General features: G+C 51.3%; 1 protein-coding gene across 2 annotated transcripts in view; it reads left to right on the top strand.

The window, feature by feature from the left end:
- JPH2 (junctophilin 2) overlaps nt 1-24,826 on the top strand; it is a 65,772-nt gene that overhangs the window by 34,144 nt on the left and 6,802 nt on the right. For both annotated transcript variants that reach the window (XR_013814219.1, XM_079784550.1), the window contains exons 3-5: nt 20,953-21,071; nt 22,086-22,801; nt 23,597-23,691. Coding sequence is in view for 1 of the 2 variants with exons in the window: in XM_079784550.1 (XP_079640676.1) it covers nt 20,953-21,071; nt 22,086-22,801; nt 23,597-23,677 (916 nt within the window). In the remaining variant the exon portion in view is untranslated. The remainder of the gene's footprint in view (nt 1-20,952; nt 21,072-22,085; nt 22,802-23,596; nt 23,692-24,826) is intronic.

Consider the following 24,826-nt stretch of genomic DNA (forward strand, 5'->3'; position numbering starts at 1 on the left):
GTTCTCAGGGCCTCACACAGCATCAGAGCAGGCTCTGGGCACAAAACGGAAAGTTTCCTGGGACAGGAAGTGCCAGGGGAGGAAACTTCAGCCATAGTCCCATCAAAGGGCCATTTTCTTTTCTGCCCCATTGTCCTTTGCACACGCTGTTCCCTTTGCCTGAAATGCTCTTTCCTGGCTCTTTATCTTACAGAGTTGGAAATACCTTCTTGTTCATCAGGCCTCAGCCAGCTCACATGTTTCTTCAGGGAAGCTCTGAGCTCCCATCTGGTCTGGGTTCCCTGTTTTTTACATGTCCCTGGCACTCCTGCCTCAACTGCCACCTCCCCCATGGTCTGTGCTTACTCTGTTTTCCTGTTTGGTTGTACACTACATGAGGATAGGGACCCTGTTTGCCATGTTCACTGCTGGGTACCAGCACCCAGCACATACGAGAGGCTCAGGAAGCATGGTGAGCGACTCGTATTAGGTCTCAACCATCGCACAATGGGAGGCACCTTCCACTGGACTCAGTTAAGCCTTCAAACACATTCAACAAGTATTTGTTGAGCACCAACTATTTGCTAAGTCGTGTTCTAGGCTCTTAGGGAAGAAAACCTAAAGATCCTGACCTATGTGGAGTTTACATTCTGTTTGGGGAGTTAGCATAGCAGACATCATAAACTGCAGAGCAAATTGCCTCTTTATTTTTTTTTTAAATTTATTGATTTGAGAGAGAGAGAGAAACTTTGATTTGTTGTTCCACTTATTTATGCATTCATTAGTTGATTCTTGTATGTGCCTTGACCGGGGATAGAACCCGCAACCTTGGTGTATCAGGATGACACCCTAACCAACTGAGCTACCCGACGAGGGCTGCAAGTTGCCTCTTGGACTAAATGGCCTCCTTGAGAAAGTGACAGGAAGGAGCTGGAAGAGTTAGCCAAGGGGCTATCTGGGGGAAGAGCAGCTCAACAAGGGGCAGAGCAAGGAGAAAGCTCCAAGGTGGCCACAGGCCGGGCATGTTCTAGGGACAGCAAGGAGACCGACATGGACGATGTGGGCTGAGAGAGGAGGGCAAGACTAGAAGAGGCCAGAGAGAGAGAGAGAGAGAGAGAGAGTATGTGTGTAGGGGGGTGGGGCGGGGGGGAGGAGGGAGAGGGGAACAGATCACTAGGCCAGTATGGGAGCCTTTAGCCATATGGGGCAATTTAAATAGAAATTAATTGAAATGAAAGAAATTCAAAGTTCCGTTCTGGAGTTGCAGTAGCCACAGGCCGAGTGCCTGGCAGCCGCCGTATCAGACGGCACAGCTGTACTAGTAGACCATTTCCCTCGTTGCTCAAAGTCCGAGGGGACATGCCGGAGCAGGGCCCTGCAGGTCATTCATGGCAGGGCAACAGCCTTGCCCACGCATAACTGGGCACACATCCTGGGGTCCTTTCCTCACCTCCCAAAGTGGGTATGATTAAAGCATGCAAGGCCATTTGGTCCAGCCCCAGACAATGTCCGAATGCCTTTCCCAGCATCCGTGCCAACACAGCCCTGCAATCACTGCTTCTCTGTCTCCAGGCACGGGAAACTCACCACCTCCTGGGACAGTCCAGGCCGACTTGGGACAGCTTTGCTGTTAGATTTGCTAAAACCAGAAGAATGTTCTGCCTCTTTGTAGCTTCTCAACATGGGTCCCAGTTCTGCCCCCGGGACTGTGTCATTAGAACTGGCCAGTAGCAGGGAACAGAACCTGCCCATAGTGTCTTAGCCACCGGGATTATCTTCTCGTCAGAAGATCAGAGAGGCAGCCCCAGGATGCCCCCAGGGACCCACCTCCACCTTCTGCTCCCCTTGGAGTGTGGCTTCTGGTCTTTTACCCAATGATGACCCCTGAATCCCTCGCTTCACCTCTGCATTCCAGGGCAGAGGTTGAAATGCAAAACTTCTCTTCAGGGGAAGTAAAGCCCACCCGGGTTTGTACCTCATTCTCCAGAATGGATCACATGGCCTTCCTTTGATGCGAGGAGTCCGGCAGGTGAATGTTTTTAGCCGGACACATCGCTTTCCTGAACAAGACGAGGCTCTGTTAGTGGGGATGAAGGGGAGAATGGGTGTTCGGTGAGCGGCTAGCGATGTCTGCAGAGACAACGCTGCAGAGATTTGAAGAGTGTGACCTTAACAGCCCCAAGAGTCTTCTCTGATCTCCACTTCTCCAGGCCTTTCCCTCAGCTTTCGTTTTCACATCTCCCCACTTCCTCCGTTTTCCAATTGGAGAAACAGAGGCACAGGTTTGGTGACCAAGAGCAGAGGTTTGGGGGTGGGACAACACTGGTATCTTCTGCAGGTTGCTCTCCTGAGCCTCAGTTTCCCAGCAGGTGGAATGTGGTTGAAATTAGTATAGTACTTACTGCTGTGGATGTGAGGGCAAAGTGAGATAACCCACGTCAGGGACTAAGCACATTGCCTGGCGCACGGTAATTGACTGCTCAGTAGTGGCGGTCGTCATTTTATTATTATAACTACTATTGCCCTTTCTTCATCGGTTCCTTCTGGTGTTGAATGCGGAACCAGAGAGCCCAGATCAGTTGAAAACTGCTGGGATCGCTGCGGTGTCTCCATAATCCCAGCAGTCACCCCCGGAGAGCCTCTCTCCTTCCGTGGAGAAGGGGTGTGGAGTGGGACTGCAGATGGGAGGGAGGGGCTGCCGTGGGGATCCATCTCCAAAGCCGCTTGAGCCAAGCCACATCCTATCACATTACCGCTGAAGTGCCGTTCCCATCAGTCAGGCTCCTGAAACCCTACCTGGGAAGGGGGTGTTACCGCAAGGTCACGGCTGCCCGCTGCCAAAAACCGTAACCCCACAGGGGGTTGCTGTGGCTTTGCCAGGAGCCTGGCCAAGGGTGGGGGTCCCTGAGCTCTGACCCACCGGGTAGAGGGTCAGAAACGCGCACAGTGGGCCTTCTAGAAGGGAATGTGTCAGAGGCTCCAGACCTGCAGAATTCTTCCCTGGCCAGCCCCTGGGGTGGAAGCAGAGACAAGCAATGTGTGGCAGAGAAGCCGTCCTGGACCCCCAATGGTTTCTTCCTTTATTTGTTGATAGGTTACACGTCCACAGGATTCCAAACCCCAGTTATAAAAATGCAAAGTCTGTCTCCTTGTCCTGCCCTCCCCCTGTGCCACCTCCTCACCCCACAGGCAGCTATTGTTTGCAGTTTCTTCCCTTCCGAAGGTACTTGTTGCCTATATTACGGTGGAACTTAGGAAACTGTTCGAATTTGACCGTGTTTGACTTCCAAAATGTAGACTTCATACAGTTCCACCTACAATGAGCAAATGCACATTGAGATGCCAATTTTCCTCTTTCTTACATAGAAGGTCGCATGGTAAGCATACAATTCTGAATCTCGCCTTTTTCTCTTCACTGTGTATATATATATCAGAGATCTTTCCATATCTTTCCAAATGTAGAATGTCACCAGTTTTTAACACCTGCATCGTGTTCCAATACATAATGTATTTATTCGGACCCCTGTTGTTGGACAGGATTGCTTGGGTCGTCTCCAGAATGTAGCTGTTAGAAAAAAGCTGCAGCCTCATCATTTCGCCCAAGGACTGGTATATTTCTAGGATAAATTCCCTGAAGTGCAGTTACTGATCGCAGGCCCTCTGTAGTGGTCGTCCTTCTTTATCTTCCTTTCCACCGTGTATGCGGGTGAGAAGGCCCCGCAGCTGACTGCTAAATGGACCTTGGGCAAGTCCCGGCCCTCTGAGGGTCTCCGTTTCCTGGGCCACGGAGCTCTCTTTGCCTTGTCCTTGGGAAAATAGCTGTCCCGGATTCGCCTCCTTGCCTGGCCTTTCCCATGCCCCAGCCATGCGCGGCTCCTGTTGCCATGGCTTCTTTGGGAGATGACTTCAGCCCCGCCGGAGGCCGAGGCCGCCCGTGGGAGCGCAGGCGGAGGGGGCCGGCATGGGCAGAGGCGCAGAGGTGGGCAGTGTGGGGTAAGGTGGAATTCCCAAATGCCAGTCATCGGTATGCTTTCCTGAGCCATACCATATCCACGTGCCATCTGGGTTATTATTTCCTCACTAATTTAAAATACTTTAACTTTATTAAACCTACATTTATAGCGATGAACTTTATTTAGTTCATTGCTATAAATAGAAGTCAGTGCTATATAAAGAGAAGTTAGGAAAAAAAACAAAAAACACAACAACAACAACCAGAAAATACATACGCACAAGGAAAAGATCATACAATGAAGTAAACATCATTAAACCATCCCTCAGCCCGGCTGGCGTGGGAGGTCACAGTTCGATTCCCAGTCAGGGCACATGCCCGGGTTGTGGGCTCGATCCCCAGTGTGGGGCATGCAGGAGGCAGCTGATCAATGATTCTCTCTCATCGTTGGTGTTTCTATCTCTCCCTCTCTTTTCCTCTCTGAAATCAATAAAAATATATTTAATAAAATAAAATAAGACTTTGTCGTTTTCCAAGAACTACCCACAGGGAGAAGAAAGGACACCTGTGCACAGCTTGGGGTGGGGTGGGGTTGTCTTCAGCTACCCCAGCTCCTTCATGAGCACATTGGAAGGCTGTTGTTTTTTTACCCTCAGATACTGCCTGAGACCCACTCAGAGAACTGTCCTATGGTAAATAGGGGAGAGGAGACCTTGTGGTCAGAGATAGCAAACCTCTAGAGCTTTTTTTTTTAGTAACCTGTTTTTCAAAGGGGGGTTGCAGAAATTGTCCAGGGAGGAAGTGAAACAAACATAAAGGTCTGAATTTGCTGAGACAGTTAACTATTTTCTAGTTAATATCTATTCTGAGAAGTAATATGCTTATTAAATAGCTCTTAGAGGGGATGGGTGTGTGTGTGGAGAACCCTGCTTCCTGGAGTTTGCCAATTTCCATGGTGTAAATACTGCCACTATGGCTGATTTCAAGCTATCAATGTACCAGCCACTGAATGCAGAGCAGGGAAGACATGTGCTGATGTTGCTCTCTTGGCAAGCAGGGCTTTAATGAGCAGCTCCAGCACACCCTCAGCTCCTGGCTTGATTTCTGTATGTCTGTTCTGTTTCAAGCTGTAGCTCAGAGGTCTCTTCTGCAGGGAAGCTTGCCAGCTTCTTTTTCCCACTGGGCTCCCTATTCTAGAAGCTGCACATTCTGAACTGGATTGTTTTCTTACAGATCCTCTCTACTAGACTATAAGCTCCTATGGCCAGAATTCTGATTCCGAGTTTCTTTATAGCCGTATTGCATTGTCATATGCTTATCCTTGGTAGGTAGGCACCTAGGAAATGCTTATAGAAGGCAGGCAGGAAAAAGGACGGAAGGTGATGGGCTTGGAGATCCTGGCCAGGGAGCCAGTTCCTGATCTGTGACCTGATGGCAGTATGACCTGTTTCCTCATCTATAAAAGGGTCTCCATTATTTTCCCCTGCTCCAACCAAGTCAGGCCTATCACTGCCTAGTAATTATGGTAATAGTAATGGCTGCTGTTTATTCATTCAGCACATTTTTATTAAACACCTACTATGGCCCAGATCCGGTTCTAGGTGCTGGGGATTCATCAATGAACAAAACAGACAAAAACCCATTCTGTGTGGCCCTTCCATGTCACATTTGCAACATGCCCCACAAATGGAGCAGAATTTCACAGGCACCATTTCACTTGCTGTCTGGGCAACCCTGAAGGGCGAAGGTATTATTAGCTCCATTGTACTGCTGTGGGAAGTGATGAGAAGTAGAGTCACATGAATTACCAGAGGTCAGCTGGTGCATAAAGGGTGGCGATGGGACAGGGACCCTGGCATCTGATTCTTAGCCATTGTGACATGCCCTGCCCTGCTCACAGGCCCCCGTCTGCCTTTGCTCAGGCTGTTCCCTATGCTCTTCCCCACGGTGCCCTCTACCCATTTGATCTCTTCCCATTGGTGCATCCCTCAGGCCCACTCGTGACCTGACCCCTCCCTGATGGTGTCTTTTCTCTGTCTCTGGCCCTGCCTCCAAATCCTTCCTCTTTATCCGGCCAGCCATGGTTGGTCACCAAGAATGGCACCCTCTCCTTTTTTAATTTGTTCCCTTAGACACCTCTTTCCCTTCTCCACCAGTCTGCCATGCCAGGGCTCAGGGATGGACCCACATGAAGAGCAGAATAGATATATCTTCATTAATGCATTAACATCTGTGATTTTTCCTTGGCCTCTAGCTCAAGTCTCAGTTTGAAATTCTTCATTGTAAGCATTATTTATTTTTCTTGGGAAATATGAAGGTAATATCTGTTAAAAGAAACAAAACCTCAACAACAGTCCTTGTGTACCTACTACGAGTATGTGGGGTAGAGCGCTCATTGCTACAGGGGTTACAGAAGTGACAGACAGAGCCGCTGATCTTCAGCCTCAGCTGGCACCATTGTGTGGTCGAGGCTGGGATGACCACATGCCCAGGTGCCCTGGTTCCTGCTAGATATTATTAACAGCTGCCTTTTACCCTCAGACACCCGGGTTTGAATGAAAAGCTCTCCAGTCACTCCAAACAGAGCCTTCGGACATAAGTACTCTTACTGCTCTAAGCACTTTGCAAATACCAATTCATTTAATTCACTAACCCTATGAGGTTGGTGCTGTTATTCTCCCATTTCACAGATAGGAAATGGAGGCAGAGGACAGTATAATAACTAGCTTAAGGTCACACAGACAGGAAGAAGCAGGGCTAGGATTTGAACCCAGGTCATCTGGTGCCAGAGGTCTCTCGCTCAGCCACAATCTCAGCGAGAACTTCTCTCCGCGGCCTTCCCTTCCCAGTGCCTGGGCTAGATGTGTGTCCCCTGCCTCACCTCACCAGGAGCCATGGGCTTATCCCAGTCGTGACTGCTGTGACATGGTTTTGTGACAGGAAGATAGCAGTGGGGGTCAGAATCTCCTCTGGAGACCTCATGCTTGGCATAGCTCCCGGGGCCAAATAAAACCTTTGGGAATGCTTTTTCAACCAAGGGATGTGGGTTTTCCAGGGCTGGGCTGGCCCCTCCCTGTGGCAGCCAGATGCCAGCCCCCAGGAGTAGATGTAGCTGCCTGGAATTCCTTCCCAAGGCTCCTATCGGTTTTCAGAGCAGCCTGGAGTGGGATGAGAGGGGTCAGGGACACTGGGGGCTGCTCTGGGAAAAGCTGGAATGCCAAAGTGGAGTCCCACCTGGGAGGGGCCGGAGGCGGGGGAGGCGGCTGGGCAGGGAGGGCTCAGCTGTCACATTCCTCAGGCTCACAGAAAGCTCTCCTGGGCGCCTTGTCCTTATTTAGGCAGGAGATGTCTGCTGACTCCGGGCTGTGGGATGCCATTGCAGGCTGGATCCCTGAGCGGGGTGGGGTGAGGTGGGGGTGCAAGCCCTGAGCCAACTCTGCGAGCCAACTCTGCAGGCTCTCTGGGGCAGGCGACGTGGCTCTCCAGGGAGGGAAGATCAACCCCTGGGGAGAAAAATTACTTTCTAAGTAATAATGATAAAAATAGCAGCTACCATTTATGGGGTGTACCTACTATGTGCAGTGCGCCACACCAGGCTAGTCTATAAAGCTCCATGAGATGAGTTTCTCCTGTTCACTGCTGCACCCCCAGATCTAGCCCAGGACCTGGCACACAGTAGGTGCTTAGTAAATACTGGTCACGATCCAATGACTATATACTTCCCACAGATCCTCGCAATAATTCTAGTGGTAACTAAGTGCTATTATTAGCCCATTTTACTGATAAGGAAACTGAGACTTGCAGAAGTTCCATGACTTGACAGAGGTCATGCAACTTGGAAGTGGGGTAGCTGGGGTTTGCAACCAGGTTGTCTGACTCCAACACCAAACAATGCTTCCATCTTCTTACTTGTTTTTAGTTTCACTGGAATGCCTGGCTTTCTCCCTTTATGGGCTGTGTGCATTGGATGGGTCACATACCCTTTTCACTCTTACTTTCCCTCATCTGTGAATTGGGAATTGATAGTGATATCTACCTTAGGGAATATCGTGGGGACTAACTGAGATCAAACAGGCAAATGTCTTAGCATCGTGCCTGGTACACTGGACAGCTATTGCCTATTGATGATGATGATGAGGAGGAGGAGGATGGGCCCCAGGGAATTCAGCATCCTCCTGGCTGGATTGGACCCAGGGAGCAGAGTGGGCAAAAGGTGAGGCCATTCTCCAGCAGGCTCTGCCCCCCCGTGGAGCACAGTGACAATCGTGGCCACCTGGAGAGGGCCACTCCTAAGCCACCTGAGGCCGCCTGGGTTTCCAAAGCAAGAGGCTGGAAGGGGCCTGGGCTTTTACCCTCTGTTAATACTTGGTACACAACCATGTTCTTGTGTCACCTTGATTGCCCAAGATTTCCATGAGCACCTACTATGTGCCCAGGCCTGGGCCGGTCTCCATAGAGGAGACAGAAGCAGGGCCTGCTGCCCGTTGGTAGTGCCTGTGGCCACATTGTGGAGTGGCAGCAGAGAGGAGTGCGGGAGAGACACGGATTCTGGAGCCACTGTCTGGGATCCATTCCTTGCTGGCTGTGTACTCGTGAGCAAGTTGTTGAAAAGCCCAGAGCCTCCGTTTCCTCATCTGTACTAGTACACTGAGGATGGCAACAGTCGTCTCTCTCTTATGAAGTTGTTGTTTGGGTTCAGCGATGAAACATGTGTCAGCACTTGGTAAGTGACCCTTCTAACATGCCTGTGACAGAGTAACCATCACAATGATTAATTGTCAGTTATTGGAAAGGATCACACAGGCTTCTCTGGGCCTCAGTTTTTCCATCGTGTTGCTGTGTTGTTATTAAGTGAGAGGAGGTGCTTTCTGAGGTTCTTTCCAGCTCTGTGAGTCTCACAGCCAAGTAAGTATATGTGACCCGTTCAACACAACATTCACCTAACAAATACTTACTGAGCACCTGCTCTGTGCCAGCTTCTGTTCTGGTGACGGGGCCACAACAGTGAGGCTTCTGCTTTTTGTGGGCCTCACAGCGGGAGGTAAAGTGACCTGGCAGCTAAGTGCAGGGAACTGCAAGAGCAGAGAGCTGGCTGTCAAGGTAAGCTTTCCCCAGTAAGGGTTTTGAAGGATGAATAGGAGTTCACCCAAGGAAGAGGTAAAGGATGAGGCTGGGGACAAGAGTTCCCAGGAGAGGAAAGAGCACGTGTAAAAGCCCCCGAGGTGGAAACAGTGGGGCACATGTGAAGAACTATTTTCTGACTATCTGGAGGGCTGCGTTTGGCAGGAGCTAGGTCATGAAGTCGTTTGTACATTTTCATGTTACCCTTCAGGCACTGGGGTAACTGTGGGGTCTTGAACAGAAGATCAAGATCAAATTTCCTGGGCGTGGCCTCTGGAAAGGCTTCCTGGACCAGATGGGGCATAAGAAGGAAAATGTACATCCAGAGTTAGCATTCAGCTGGACATTCCAGTACCGTCATGCCAGTTGTTAAAAGCCTGAAATACCCCAGTTTGTATCGGTTTGTAATCAGCAGCTGCTCTGAGCCCCCTAAGTGCTCCAGCCACCCCATTACCGCCCTGTTCACCTGGCCTCTCGCCCAGGACCTTGACTTCCCCAGGACCCAGGATCTAGTTAACCACATGGCACAGCAGGGGGCCTCCACACCATTCTTATTGGTTGGCTGCCTGCCTGCCCCCCAACACCGAAGCAGTTGCTGGATATTTTTAATGTCACCCCAATGCCCACATTTCAGTCAAGCCCTCCAGCTCCAAGAAAGCATTAGAGAACATCAGATAGAGCAGGACCAGCTCAGGAAACCCTAGCCTTAACCCAGGTCGTGCCCTCTTCCTGCAGGGTGGCAGGGGTGAGACTGGAATGCCCCCTAAGGCCCATTGCACGCCGGCTGACGCAAGCTTGGGATCAAACCAGGACCTGGGGTCCAGCTCCAGCCCTTGCACTTCCTGATATGTGGCTGCCCTTAGGCCATGCTGCCTCCTGGAGCCTGGCTTTCCTGTCTATTTAGTGATCATGATAATACCCTTAGGGTTTGCCAAAGTGCAGCCGACCTCGGTCATAGGTGGTCCTCCAGGTGATGGACTAGCCTTTCTTCAGGGGAGTAAGGGCATCAGGGCTGGTAACCACCAGCCTGGGGCCCTCCCGCTCAGACGGTCAGGATGACGGCTGGGGATGTAGAACTAGGCCACACCATGCCCCAGGCCGGGCTGCGGCCAGTCCCAGCTGCTGGGCCCTTCTGGAAAGCGAACTGGAACTGAAGCAGCCTAGCAAATGTGTGAGTCGGCCAAGGCTTTGGGACCAGACAGACCTGGCTTTGAGGTCCAGCTGGCTCTGGCACTGCCTAGCTGTGAGCCTTGAGCAAATGATTTTCTGAGCCTTCATTTCTCCGCCTGTAAAGTGGGTTGTCTTGAGGATGACACGAGATCGATCACACAGGTTGCTTTAGTTTCCTATCGTTACCATAACAAACTGCCACAAATTTGGAGGCCTAAAATGACACAATGTATTCTCTGCCAGTTCTGGAGGTCAGAAGTCTGAAGTCGGTTTCACCAGGCTAAAGTCGAGGTGTTGGCAGGGCTGGGTCCTCTGGAGGCTCTGACAGGGAATCCAATCCTTCCAGCCCCCATTCCTTGGCTTGCGGCCCCTCAACTCCATCTTCCAAGCTTATCACCCCAGTTTTTACTTCCATCCTTACATCGCCTTCCCTTATGTCGTCACATCTCCTTCCACCTCCCTCTTAAAAGGACACTGTGATTACATTAGGGCCTGCCCATATAATCCAGGATAATCCCCGCACCTCATGATCCTTGACTAATCACATCTGCAAGGCCTCTTTTGCCGAATAAGGTCACATTCACAGGTTCCAGGGGTTAGGACCTGGATATCTTTGGGGCCGTTATTCAGCAGGCCACATGGGTCAGGTGTCTGCCACGCCGTGGACACTCAGTAAACAGCAACTCCGTTGCTTTGCATCCCCCTCTCTAGGCTGGGGCAGGGATCACGCACTCAGTCATATGTGGAGGAGACGTCCCAGCCAGACTGGCATTCTTTAAGAAAGGGAGAAGGGTCACCATAAAACATGATCTGAAAGCGGTCACCGCTGTGGCCTGGGGATTTCAGGCTGGGCTTCCAACGTGGGAGGTTCTACATGGGGCCTGAGGAGGTGCCGCAGCCCCAACCCCGGACTCAGAACCCATGCCCCACCCCCCACCCCCCCTTCAACTAGAACATATCCACTTTCTAAATTTTTCAAACACTTGCAGAGAGCTTACTATGGGCCAGGCCCTGTTTTAAATACTTTGTGTACAATTTAGTTCGCTCTATAATTCAAACAATCCTGTGAGGTAGGGGCTATTCATGTCCCCATTTTGCAGATGACAAAAATTACAGCACAGAGAATTCATGTAAGTTACCCACAGGCATACAACTGTGCTCCTAACCACCTTGAAATACCAGAATTATAACAGCAAATTTTCTTTTCAGTTTTCCAATTTTTTGACAATGAAGCCATAGTATTTTAAACTATATATTTATATATTTATGTCTATATTATATGAAAATAACAAAATACAGATTATGAACATGTAACCCACCAGGTGGGCTTTCTCCTGCCCTGTAGCCTTCTGTCTGTTCTGCTCTCAAAACTTTTCACCTTGTCTTACCTCTCCTACCAGACTACGTCCTTCCAGAGAAGGAGCCATGTGTGTCTGCCTCAATGTTCACTATAACAATAATAGGCAAATGACTTAACCTCTCTGTGACTCAGTTTTCTCATTTGTGAAATGGTTGTGGTACCTACCTCATCTGGCAGTATGAACCCTTAGGTTATTTTCCATCTTTTTTTCTTATTAGAAGAAATGGTCATAGATCTAAATATTAGACTAATACCATAAAACTCTTAGGAGAAAATATAGGAGTAAATCGTATGACCTTGGATTAGGAAAAACCTTCTTAGCTATGATGCCAAAAACAGAGGCAGGAAAGGAAAACATAGATAAATTGGACTTCATTAAACATAAAAACTTTAATGCTTCAAAGGACACTATGAAGAAAGTAAAAAGACAACCCACAGAATGAGGAAAATATTTGCAAACTATGTACTAGTAGTATCTGATAGTGGACTTGTATCTAGAATATATAAAGAATATATACAATTCAATAATAAAAAGACAAAAATAAAACCAATTAAAATAGGCAAGCATCTGAATAAACATTTCTCCCAGATAAATTCTCATTAAGCACATAAAAAGATGCTCAACATCATTACCTATCTGGGAAATGCAAATCAAACCGCCCTCACAAATCACTAGTATGAGTAAAATAAAAAAGATAGGCCATAACAAGTGTTAGTGAGAATGTGGAGAAAATGAAATACTCGTACATAACCGATGGGATTGTAAAATGGTACAACCACTTAGTTCTTCAAAAGGTTGGTCATACATACTAGTAGAGTTGCCATAGGACCCAGCAATTCCACTCCTGGGTATATATCCGAGAGAAGTGAAAACATACATCCGCACAAAGACTTGTACATGAATGTCTACAGCAACATGATTCAGAGTAACCAAAGCAAGCTACATGTTCAACTGAAGAACAAGTAAACTAAGTATGTTTTATCACACAATGGACCATTGTGAGACCCACGTCAGGGTTCGGGCTCTGGAAGAGGGGCCGCGAGCAAATGACAGACACGAGACAAGAAATAATAATTTGGAAATTGGGGGGCCAGGCGGGAGCCCAACACAAGAGGAAGGACTCCGCTTGTGCTCAGACCTTGCCATCCTTTTATTCGGTTTGGGATACACCTCTAGCCCTTAGGCAGGCAATTTCCAGTAACAGACAGACTATCTTATCAGCTACCATTGTCTCGACTAAACAGTCGGTGCATAGCTCTGACCTTTGCCAGGGCTCAAGGGTCACCAGCATTCCGGGCTCCTTGTCCACACCTCTCTGCTAGTGAAAACAATGGGCGGCTTCCCACAGACCATTATTTGACAATAGACAGGAGTGAACTACTGGTATGTGACACAAGGTGGGTGAACTGTGAAACAATGTTTACATCCTAACAGTCCATAGAATTTTGGAAGGGAATTGCTGGTAAGCATTGTTATAATAATAACAAACACTGTAATAATAACGATAGCCAACATCTGTTAAGTGCTCAGTTTATGCTAAGCACTTTTGTGTCATCTCATTTCAGACTCCTAGTAAATTTGTGAAATGACTATTATACCCATTTCACAGTTGAGAAAACTGAGGCCAAGAAAGCAAAGGTCAGATGGTGCTACAATTTGAACTTGAACTTGTGCCCTTAGCCCTTCTGGGGAGGGCCTTCTGGGCAGGGACTTAGCACACATTTGCCAAATGGAGCCCAGGGGTGGGGTGGGGAGGAAGGTCCTGTCAGTCAGTGCTCTCTAACTGGGCCCATGTCTGCATCCTTGGGCAGGTAGGTGTTTTTTCCCAGGGAGCTCTGGGCGGGTGGCTAGACACCCCAGCTGTGGTTCCTCCTCAGGTTTACTCTGACCCCGATTGTTCTGGGGAAATGGCTGTGGTCAGCCAGAGCCAGGGCGAGAGGCTATTTTGGGAGAGGGCGGGGCAGCGGCATCTGAAGCATCCCACCTCAGGAAGACACTTGGCAGCCCCGTCCCTGCCAAGCACCTCTGCAGCCTGCAGATTATCGCCTCCACACCGACCACGGACAACTTGTTCTGAAGGACTTTTTTCTAATTTTAAAGTGAGCAAATCAGTGGCATTGAGTACATTCAGGATTTTCCTTTAGTCTTCCTTCTCCAAAAGCACGTATTGTTATGTGCTTCTTATTTATTTTATTTACATGCACCTCTGTAGCACTTCCTGTCCTGGCCACTGTTCTAAGGGCCATAGGACTGTTCATTTATTTATTTTTTACAGCATTTTGCCCAGGTGGGTGCTATTATTATCCCCACTTTACAGACGGGAAGACTGTGGCTCAGGGGATTCAGACGTGCCCAAGGATACAAGAAGCAGAATCAGGACCTGCACCCAGGCCACCTGGCCAGAGCTGCCCCTTCTTAGCCACTCCACTATGTGGTCTCGGGGCCGGGCTCCACGCCCCTGTTCATCCGTTGATCTTCAGAGAGATTGCATGGCTGGGTCCTAGTCCTCTCCACCCCTGGTCCCAGCACAGGGAAGACCTGGCCAGACTTAGTAGCTGTATGACCTGGAGAAAGTGACTCCACCTCTCTGAGGTCATATGTGTAAAGGCGGCCATAGCACAGAGCCGGGAAAAGTGCTCCAGGAATAACAGATTATTATCTATATATATAAAAGCCTAATATGCTAAGTTGACTGACTGGTCGCCATGATGTGCACTGACCACCAGGGGGCAGATGCTCCAACTGTTAGGTTAGCTTGCTGCAGGGGTCCAGCTGATAGGGACTGGGTGAGATGGGGCCAGACACTCCCTGGAGCCAACCTGCGGTCCCTCCCTCGATCCCTCCCCACCACTGGCCCTGAACAGCCTCAATCAGGACTGGGCAGATGGCCCTGATTGGCCCCGATTGCCGGCCAGAAGAAGGGACCCCACCCGTGCACGAATTCGTGCACCGGGCCTCTAGTTATTAATAATAGTAGTAGAAGAGGCAGTTGTTGAGTAAATACATTAGAACAGGGGTCGACAAAAGTTTTCTGTAAGGACCGAACTGTAATTTTTCTTAAACAGGATATTCCCTTCATATTTTAAAATGTTTTTATTGATTTCAGAGAGAGGAAGGGAGAGGGAGAGAGAGATAGAAACATCAATGATGAGAGAGAATCATTGATTGGCTGCCTCCTGCATGCGCCCCCCCCCCCCCCCCCCCCCGCTACTGGGGATCAAACCCAAAATCTGGGCATGTGCCCTGACCAGGAATCAAACTGTGATCTGGTTCATAGGTTGATGCTTAACCACTGAGCAACACCAGCAGGGCCAGAGTATAAATATTTTTGACTTGGCAGGTCATACAGTCTCCATGGCAACTATTTAACTCTAGACAATAGATAAACAAATGGGTGTGGCTATGTTCCAGTGAAACTTTATTTATATGGACACTGCAATTTGAATGTCATATGAAATTTTCACGTGTCAGAAAATATTACCCTCTTGGTTCCCCCCCCCCCCCCAACTATTTAAAAATATAAAAACCATTACTAGCTCACAGGCGGTATAAAAGCAGGCAGCTGGCTGGATTTAGCCTGCCACTGTGATTTGCCGACCCCTCCTCTGCACGAGAATGGGAGTTCTACAGGGATTTTTTGATGCCTGGTTTGTTAGTGTATCCACAGTGCCCAGGACAGTGCCTGCCATGTAGCAGGTCCTCCATGAAGTTGCATTAAATGAATGAATCCATACATAGCAGGGTCCTGGGCGGGTCTTTAGGGCTGGGAGTTGGAAGGAGGGGAAAAAGCATTCTAGGAGCAAAGGCGGGGTGTCAGGGGTGAGCCCAAAGAAGCCGTCAGTGCCTGGGGAGACAACTGGGCAGCAAGGCCGGCAGTAGCCAGGCAACGAGGGGTCTGGGATGGGATGGGAGGCAGGTGAGGGGGTGGATGCTCCAGGAGTGGTTCCCTGGGGCTCAGACCCTGCCCCTATCCCTGAACCACCAGCCTTATTTTTAACCCTGCTGACGAAAGAGAAGAAAGATAATCCGAATGAAATCAAGAAGAGTGACTGATCCCTGCCCCTCCCTCTGCCCCAGTTACTGCTCCTTCCCTGCACCCAGCAGGGTCAGAGCCACCCTCGTCCAGAGGACTCATCGCAGACACCGTGAGTGGTCACAGCAGAAGAAATGGCTCCTGCATTTGCCTGGCAGGACCAGGGAGAGATCCTGGTGCTTAAAGAGGAGTCCCCCCCCCCCCCCCCCCGGCTACCCCCGAGGCTCCTAGCGGGTTGAGCTGGCTGGAACTGTACTAGAGAGAGCTGGATTTCACTCCGTCTGTCCAGCACATGCTTCTCAGACGTCAGTGAGCAGCAGAAGCACCTGCAGGGCTTCGCAAACACAGCTTCCCGGGCTTCTCCCCGGAAATTCTGAGTCAGTAGGTCTGGGGTGGAGCCCGAGAATCTGCATTTCCAACAAGCTCCCGATGCTGGGAGGCTGGGGAGGGTGCACCACACTGCGAGGCATTGGACCAGAAGCAGGGTCCTCGGGGTAACAGCCTGTCTCCACCTGTGAGCTGCCAGTTATACCCCAAGACTGTCTCTGGCCCAGGGTGCGAGAGCCCGAAGGCCGGCCGGGCTAAGTAATTAGGGCTTTACGTTGAGCACCACAGGAAGCCTTGCAAACATTTTAAGCAACAGGTGACGCCCTTGGCTGTCTGGGTTAAGCAAGCTCACCCTGCGCCACCAGTGCCTCTGCATGCAGTCAGTGGAAGGGAGCAGGCCTGGAGGCAGGGATGTGTGTGTGTGTGGGGGGGGGGGGGCGGGGGGAGAGGTGCTTTACAGGAGAAGTGACAGAAGAATGGAGAGACGGGCAAATTCAAGAGCCATAGAGGGACCAGAAGAGACAAGAGGTGGTGAATGATGGCTGTGAAAGGAGAGGAGGAGGGAAGGTGCAGGAGAATGCTGGGACTCCTGGCTTGAAGGCTAGGGCCCTGGGGAGCCATACCAGAAATCTCAGGCAATGAAGAGGGGGGCTGATAAAGGAATCCGTTGGCCAGACTGCTGGACATGGGCAGAGGAGTAGGCTGTGTAGCCACCCCGCTCTGGCTCCATGGAGGGTCCACAGATGACCCCCCCCACACACACACACCCGCCCTGAGAATCCTCCAGGGCGCAGTGTGAAGGCTGCCATCGGGCCTGAGCCCCAGAGCACCAGGAGCCGGCTCACCCAGCTCACTTTACCAAAAAAGGACATTTTCTCAGTTGGAAGGTTTGCCCAGCCCGCTCCCTGCTCCCCCCACCTGGGGTTTCAGGTTTCCAGGGACTTACGTGTTTCTGAAAAGTTTAGAACTTTGAATCACACATACCCACGGACCGGCAAATATTAGCCTGGGAAGTGCATGTAACAGTGAGTTTTGATGTCACAAATGTCTCCTCCTCCTCCTCCCCTTCCTCCTCCTCCTCCTGCACCACCACAACCACCACCGACAACACCATCATCACCACCATCACCATCATCATCATCACTCAGCCCCATCCTGGGCTGTCACACACTCCCATACGCTGCCTCTCAGTTTCACAGCACCTCCAAGAGGGAGAATTATTACCCTACAGTTGAAACTGAGGCACAGAGAGGCGAAGCCACACACCCAAGGTCCTTGACTCCCAGTGGTGTTGGGACAGAGGTGAGGAGAGCGAGGGGGACTCATGCAGGTGCTGGGTCTGACCTGATCTTTATTTAAATTTGTTCACAGCTTATTCATCAAGGATTTTTCTTTGCATGAATTTTGACTTTTAAAAATATCTCATTAAAATAGTATGTATCTCGATTACCAATTTTTTTTTGGCATCCCCCTAAATTTAGAGCCCGAGGTGGATGGCTTTTGGCATTAACCTGGCCCCGGCCTTGGCAGAGCCAAAATTGGAGTCCAGGGCTGCTTAACTGTTCCCTATGCTGCCCACTTGCCTATACATATGTGCATGGTGCATTCATTTATGTATATTTTCGTTCGGTAAAATGTGCTCTCCTTCAGTAAACATTATCATGGCAGAGTGGGGAGGCCAGAGGCTTGGAGATCAGGTAGTTCTGGGCTTGAACTCCACTACTCACTATTTTTTAAAAAAATATTTTTATTGAATTAGATAGAGGAAGGGAGAGGGAGTGAAAGAGAAACATCAATGTGAGAGCAAAACATTGCTCGGCTGCCAGCTGCCTCTTACATGCCCCCTGCCAGGGACTGAGCATGAAACTCGGGGCATGTGCCCTGACCAGGAATCAAACCTTTAGTACACGGGATGATGCTCAACCAGCTGAGCCGCTCCAGCCGGGCTCCACTACTCACTATTGAGTGGAAGCATAGCCTGTGGTTAAGGACACAGACTCTAGCTCCCGGAACGCCTTGGCTCAAACTCTCCCTCTGTCACTTGCTGGCCGTGTGAGTGTGGGCGAGAGCCTTAAAGCACTGTTGTGTCAGATTTCTCCCCTGTAAAGGGGGGTGATGGTGATAACACCTGCCACATGCAGTTATTGGGGAAATGAAATGAGTGAATTTCTGGAAAGCCCTTGGCATATAGTAAACACTTTGTAAGTGTTAACTATTATTTTGCATCCTTGGGCAATATACCTGTCTGAGACTCGGTTCCCCCACCTGTGAAGTAGGTACAGTAAAGACTACCTCCCGGGCAGTTTTGAGGATCGAAAGGGATAACATAAAGGGCTTGGCACATGGTAGGAGCTTAGTAAAGCTTACCTCCCTTATGGGGGCCCAATTCTGGGCTGGAGGTTGCGATTCAGAGACACAGGTGCCTCCCCTGGCGGAGGAATTAACTCGCCTGCACCTGTGAGCACTAATTTGACCGTTCAGTTCCCCAAAGGCACTGCGCTCTTACCTCTCTCAGGCCTTTGCACAGGCTCTTCCCTCTACCTGGCTTGCTGTCCCCACTTCCCCTCTTGGGGCCTAACTTAAGAATGTCTTCAGGTCTCAACGTAAATGTCACATCCTCCAGGAAACCTTCCCTGACACTCCCCCTCCCCATCCTAGCAACTCTTTCTCCTCTATATTTTCTTTTTAAATATATTTTTATTGATTTCAGAGAGGAAGGGAGAGGGAGAGAGAGAGAGAAACATCAATGATGAGAGAGAATCATTGATTGGCTGCCTCCTGCACGCCCCCCACTGGGGATCGAGCCTGCAACCTGGGCATATGCCCTGACCGGGAATCGAACCGGGGACCTCTTGGTTCCTGGGCTCTCCTCTACATTTTCATTGCCTTCTATATTCTTCCTTCATGGCACCCCTCATGACCCGCAATGAAGTACTTTTAATCCAGTTCCATTTAGTGAAATAATTTTTGTTGTTTGTTTGACACGAGGGCAGGGCTGGGCTTGTCTCCTCCACAGGGAGCTCTGTCCTCAGCTCCCGGCCACGCGTGGCACATGCTCGCGCACACAGGTCTGGAGTCACCCGGTTCACATTCCCAGCGCCTGCACTCATGACTCTGTGACCAAGGGCAAGTTTAACTTCTCCATGCCTCAGTTTCCTTTTCTGTACAATAGGGGAAATAATGACAGCACCGGCTTTTTAAGGCATTGTGATGGTTACGTGAGATATTCTTCGTAATTTCTTTAGAGCGGTGCCAGCCCATTCATAAATGGGGCTGTTATTATTTTAGTAGGTGCTTCTATTCATCAGGCTAGACTAACAGCCGAAATAAACATCCCTGGAATCTCAGGTGTTTAATGCGATACACGTTTTAAGACTTGATTAAATGCTCTACATTTAATGTTTAAATTTAATGCTTAAACATTCCAGCGTGGGACTGTGGGAGGAGACTTTGCTCTATGTAATAGTCATTTATGGACCCAGGTTCCTTCCACAGTGTTTCTTAAAGTGGAGTCCACAGAGGGTTCTCTGCATGTAATCCAGGGAGTCCACGAAGTTGGATGCTGTTTTAGGTTGGATTCCCTAGAAGCTGAGTCTGAGATGGAGATTTTTGTGCACATGGTTGAATGAGGAAATAGTCTCAGGAGAGAGGGGAGTGAAAGAAACAGAATTAGATAGGGATGTAGCTAAGCAAGGATGTGGTCTTCCCTGGCATCCTGCTTTAACCGGATCCCACAGGCACTCTTGAGCCTGGCTTGTACATAGAGTTGGTTCCTCTAGGTCAGCGGTCGGCAAACTGCGGCTTGCGAGCCACATGCGGCTCTTTGGCCCCTTGAGTTTTTAGCAAAGGCCAGCTTAGGAGTACCCTAATTAAGTTAATAACAGTGTACCTACCTATATAGTTTAAGTTTAAAAAATTTGGCTCTCAAAAGAAATTTCAATTGTTGTACTGTTGATATTTGGCTCTGTTGACTAATGAGTTTGCCGACCACTGCTCTAGGTACAAGAGGGAACTGGGATGTCATCAGTCATTGGGTTTGGGCTGCCGGCCTGTTTGCAGGGTGGGGAGGTTGTTTTGACCTTGGAGCAAGGTGGCTTCTATTGGTTGCAATTCTACGGGACAGCAATGAGCCATTAGCAGGGAATTCAGCACCTAGGGGGTGGGTACATCTGCCCAATAAAGGGATCATGGCGGAGCACCAAAAGAGTTTACAACGGATGGGAAAGCCACATATTATTTTTATCAGCTGCTAACTGAAATTTAGCATTTTCTTCAATCATGGAAATAAGCAATAAACTACAGTAGTATCAGCAGTATCTGTGACTTCGTCACCAGTAGAAATCACGTCACATTACTATTGTTGCAGATACCCTTGAAATATCCTTTATGCTAATCTATACTTTAAAATTGCAGTCGGTAATAGACCTGCTAGTATTTTGTTTAATGTATTAATAAAGGACATATTGTATTACAAATTTGGTCCTTTAAATATTTTGATAGTAGTGTGTCAATATAATTGCATCTTTTTGTAATCGTATGTTCTTTTTGCATTTTAAAACATTTTGAGAAAGGGTCCATAGGCGTCACTGGATGCCAAAGGGGTCTGTGACACAAAAAAGATCAAGTACCCTGTTCTGGGGCCTTGGCCTCCTTTGCATTTCACCAGCAACAGGAGAAAAAAGAGAGGAAGCAGGGAATCATAGGAGATGTTTTATGGGCCAGGACAGGAAAGAGCATACATCACTCCTTCCCACAATGCATTAGCTAAGACTCAGTCACCTGACCATGCCTAGCTGCAAGGGAGGCTGGGAAATGTCTATAGGTATGCCCAGAAAGTAGAGGAAATGGTCTGGGGAATGTACAGTATTGGGCCACAGGGCTCAATAAATATTTATTACAGCCTGAGTGGATGAATGCTCTGTCCAAGGTGTCTCTTTGTGAGTTGGGGAGAAGGGACAGAGGGCTGGTTCTCCGGAAGGATGCTGAGTTTCCATCATGTTGTCTCCTAGGACAAGCCATGCCAAGGCCAAAGCTGAGGCTGCAGAACAGGCCGCCCTGGCTGCCAACCAAGAGTGCAACGTTGCCCGCAGTTTGGCCAGGGAGCTGGCTCCAGACTTCTACCAGCCAGGTAGGGCCAGCCGAGGAGGGGACAGTCAGGACAGGGTGGGGGAGGTCCCCAAGGGCGGACACGTTTCTTTTTCTTTGCTGGAAAGCTGAGACGTCCAAGTGTGTTCACGATAGCCTGTGAGTTCTAGAAGCTGTGGGGCATGATGCAGGCATGGGGTGGTCTGACACAGGACTTGGGCTGAGATTGTGTGTGTGTGTGGGGGGGGTATCAGAGGCCCCCAGTTGCCGACTGGCCCCGCTCCAGGCTGTCTCTTCTTCCTGCGAAATGAGGCTGCAGAGTAAGGAGGACCTCCTGGCTCCGATACAGACCTGGTACTTAGAGTGACGGGAGCCCCCCCAGAGTGGGTATTGTTGTTCTCTGCGTGAAGGGTTTTAAGGTGAGCGGCCTGATTAGATTTGTTTTCTAAACATTATTCTGGCTGCAGCAAGGAGACCAAGGGTAAACTCCATAAAAGAGCTGGGAACACGGAGCTGTGTCTGCGAGGCTAAGTCGTTTCTGGTCCCAGCGCTCCCCCTGCTGGTCCCAGGAAGAGCGACAGTGGCTGGCTGCCTCTGCCTTGGGTGGTCAGGCAATCGCTGTCACTGTGGGACAGGCCCTGCATTTTTTCACCTAATTAATCCTTTCACTAGTATTTATGAAATGGGCATGATTAGGCCAATTTTTCAGATAAGGGGGTGGGAAGAGACCAGTGTGACTGTAAGAGCATGAAGTCTGGAGCCAGACTCCCCGGGTGCTCGTCCTGGCTCTGCCCTTGGTCATCTGGTGCCTTTGGGCAAGTGATCTCGCTTCTCCGAGCCTCCCTTTCTCCATCTGTAAAACAGAGGCGAATAACATCGACCTGCAGGGTTACTGAAACTGTTAGGCGAGTTAGTATTTGGAAATACCCGGCACTCGGTAGATGGTGGGTAGGCGCTGGCCGGGTCCGTAAAGGAGGCTCGGCGAGGCTGAGCAGCTTGCCCAGGGCACCGGGTGGTGGGACCGGGATTCGAACCCGTCCCCGTGTACCTCCCGCAGGCCCGGAGTACCAGAAGCGCCGGCTGCTGCAGGAGATCCTGGAGAACTCGGAGAGCCTGCTGGAGCCCCCCGGCCGGGGCGCGGGCGCCGCGGGCCTCCCGGGGCGGCCCCGCGAGAGCCCGCAGCTGCACGAGCGCGAAACCCCCCGGCCCGAGGGCGGCCCCCCGTCGCCGGCAGGGACGCCCCCGCAGCCCAAGCGGCCCCGCCCGGGGGCGGCCAAGGACGGCCTGCTGAGCCCGGGCTCCTGGAACGGCGAGTCGGGCACCGAGGGCAGCCGGCCCGCCACGCCGTCCGGGGGCCGCCTCAGCCCCGCGCGCCCCGCCACCGAGCACATGGCCATCGAGGCGCTGCAGGTGCCGCCCGCGCCGTCGCGGGAGCCGGAGGTGGCGCTCTACCAGGGCTATCACAGCTACGCCGTGCGCACCGGGCCCGCCGCGCCGCCGCCCTGCGAGGAGGAGCCGGCGTCCGAGGTCTCCGGGTCCGACTCCGGGCCCCCGTCCCCGGTGGCCGCCCCAGCGCAGGCCCCCGCGCTCCCGGCCCCGGAGCCCGCGCCAGAGACCCCCGCCAAGCTGGAGCCCAAGCCCATCGTCCCCAAAGCCGAGCCCAAGGCCAAGGCCCGCAAGACTGAGGCCCGAGGGCTGAGCAAGGCTGCGGGCAAGAAGAAGTCTAGGAAGGAGGCGGCGCTGGCGGCAGGGGCCGAAGCGGAAGTGGAGGAGGTGAGGCTGCTGCTGCAGGAGGGGCTGAGGTCCAGGTCCCTGCAGGTGGCAGTTCAGGCAGGGTTCCGTGAGGGTGGCTTGCTGGGGAGGGTGATGGCACAGGATTGGGCCGGGGGAACCCCAGCAGGGATGTGGGCTCAGTCATGGACAGCCTGATCCCTGCTAGACTTGGGAGCATGTTACACTGCGGAGCCCCCCACGGTGGGACTGGCCTGGCCTTGGGACCTTTATCTGGTCAGCAGGGGGCAGTTCTTTGGAGCCTGGGGCAGCTGGGAGCCTCAGCAGCTGGCAGGGAGGGAGGGGTGCATCTGCAGGGCCAGGGGGATCCTCTCTACAAGGCGTAGCAGGGAGGGCTTCCTGGGGGTGGAGGAAAGGCCCACTGGGGCTTGGGTTCTGGCCCTTCTGGCTTGTCGGAGGAGGCTAGGATCTAGGTAGGAACTGCAGTGACAGAGTGACGCTAGGCTCCTAGGGACTGATGGATGCAGCCCCCAGGACTTCGAGGGACGGCCACGTTCCTGGGTTCCAGGCCCAGCACTGCCCGCCGTGTGCTTGGGACGCGTCCTTGCCCGTCCCTGGACCCTGAGTGGTTCGGTTAATTGTTTCCAAGAATTCTCCCAGCTCTGATGGTCTGCTGTCCTGGTGCTGGACACAGCAGGGAGCAGGCCAGGGGGTGCTCTCAGGAGGGCCCTTCAGAGGGTTCCTGCTTTTCTGTCCACCCTGTAGTGATGGGGAGGGGAAGGAGGGGGTGGTTCAGAGGCCAGGGGGTCTCAGGCAGCCTCTCTCCCTTGCTCCCAGGTCCCCAACACCGTCCTCATCTGCATGGTGATCCTGCTTAACATCGGCCTGGCTATCCTCTTCGTTCACCTCCTGACCTGACCCTCGTCTGCCAGGTGAGGCCGGGGGAGGGGCTGGGAGCTCATCAAAAGTTCTGGGCACCAGGGTGTTGGAATTGCTGGAAAAAATGGCCTGTTGCCTCCTGGGCCTTCACCCTGTGGTTAATTGAGGCCCATCCCCCATCAGAGGCAGGGATCTAGAATGTGGATTTGATAGATCATGCCCTACACACACACACACACACACACACACACACACACACACACATGCACCTCTCATTAGCTCAACATTTGTGAGCACCTGGTTTCTATCAGGTGTGCACTGGGGGCTTCTCTCCCGTATCCATTCATTTGACCAGCATTTACTGAGCAGCTGCTTTGCTGGGATCTAGGGATACAGTAGGGACTCACTCCTGTCCTGAGAAATGGGGTGAACACAGTGGGAGTACACCCTTGATTTACAGCTCATGATGTAAAAGCCTCACAGCTCAGATGTCAAGCAAAACAGCTCTTGCCCCTGGCTCCCCAGACCCTCACAGGTCCGGAGTGAGTTCAGCTGGGATGGCTGGGCCCTCTTCTCTCTCACCCCCCAGCCCCCAGCCTTCCTGAAACCCTGCTGTCAGTCAGCTGGTTCTGTCCAATGGTTTTTCTCCCTGTGATGGAGCTGGGAGGGCGGTCTGGGCAAGGTCCCGTGGAAAGGCGGTGAAGTGGGCTGGGCTAAAGGATAAGTGGTTCTCACTGGTCTCAGGCTGAAGTATCTGAAAGACAGACAAAAATCGTTCTCCTGCTAGGACCAGTCTTTACAGGGTAAATCCTGTGCTTGGTGATGCTAGCAGGGTGCCTGCCTCCTGCCTGCCCCCACCAAAGGCCCGCCTCCTAGGTCCTAGCTTGGTGTGGGCTGGGGGATCCATCTCAGTCCCAGAGAAGGAGAAGGAATCCCTGTCCTGTCGCCATGTGAACAGCCAGTGACAACATTAGCCAGTAGTGCCGCCCGGGGTCAATGTTGTGTGTTTCACAGGGGCTTGGGAATGGGTGCTGCCGTGACCTGAAGGAGGGGGAGGGGTGAGCCTGTTGGCAGCGGGGAGGAGAGAGGAAGGGAAGCGTGAACCAGGCAAAGGGAACAGCGCCTGCAAGCGAGCGGAGGCAGCATCCGGAGGACAATGAATTGTGTCTGATCCCACTGAGTCAGAGC

This window comes from Cnephaeus nilssonii, assembly GCF_951640355.1.
Source record: "Cnephaeus nilssonii genome assembly, chromosome: 11".
NCBI lineage: Eukaryota > Metazoa > Chordata > Mammalia > Chiroptera > Vespertilionidae > Cnephaeus > Cnephaeus nilssonii.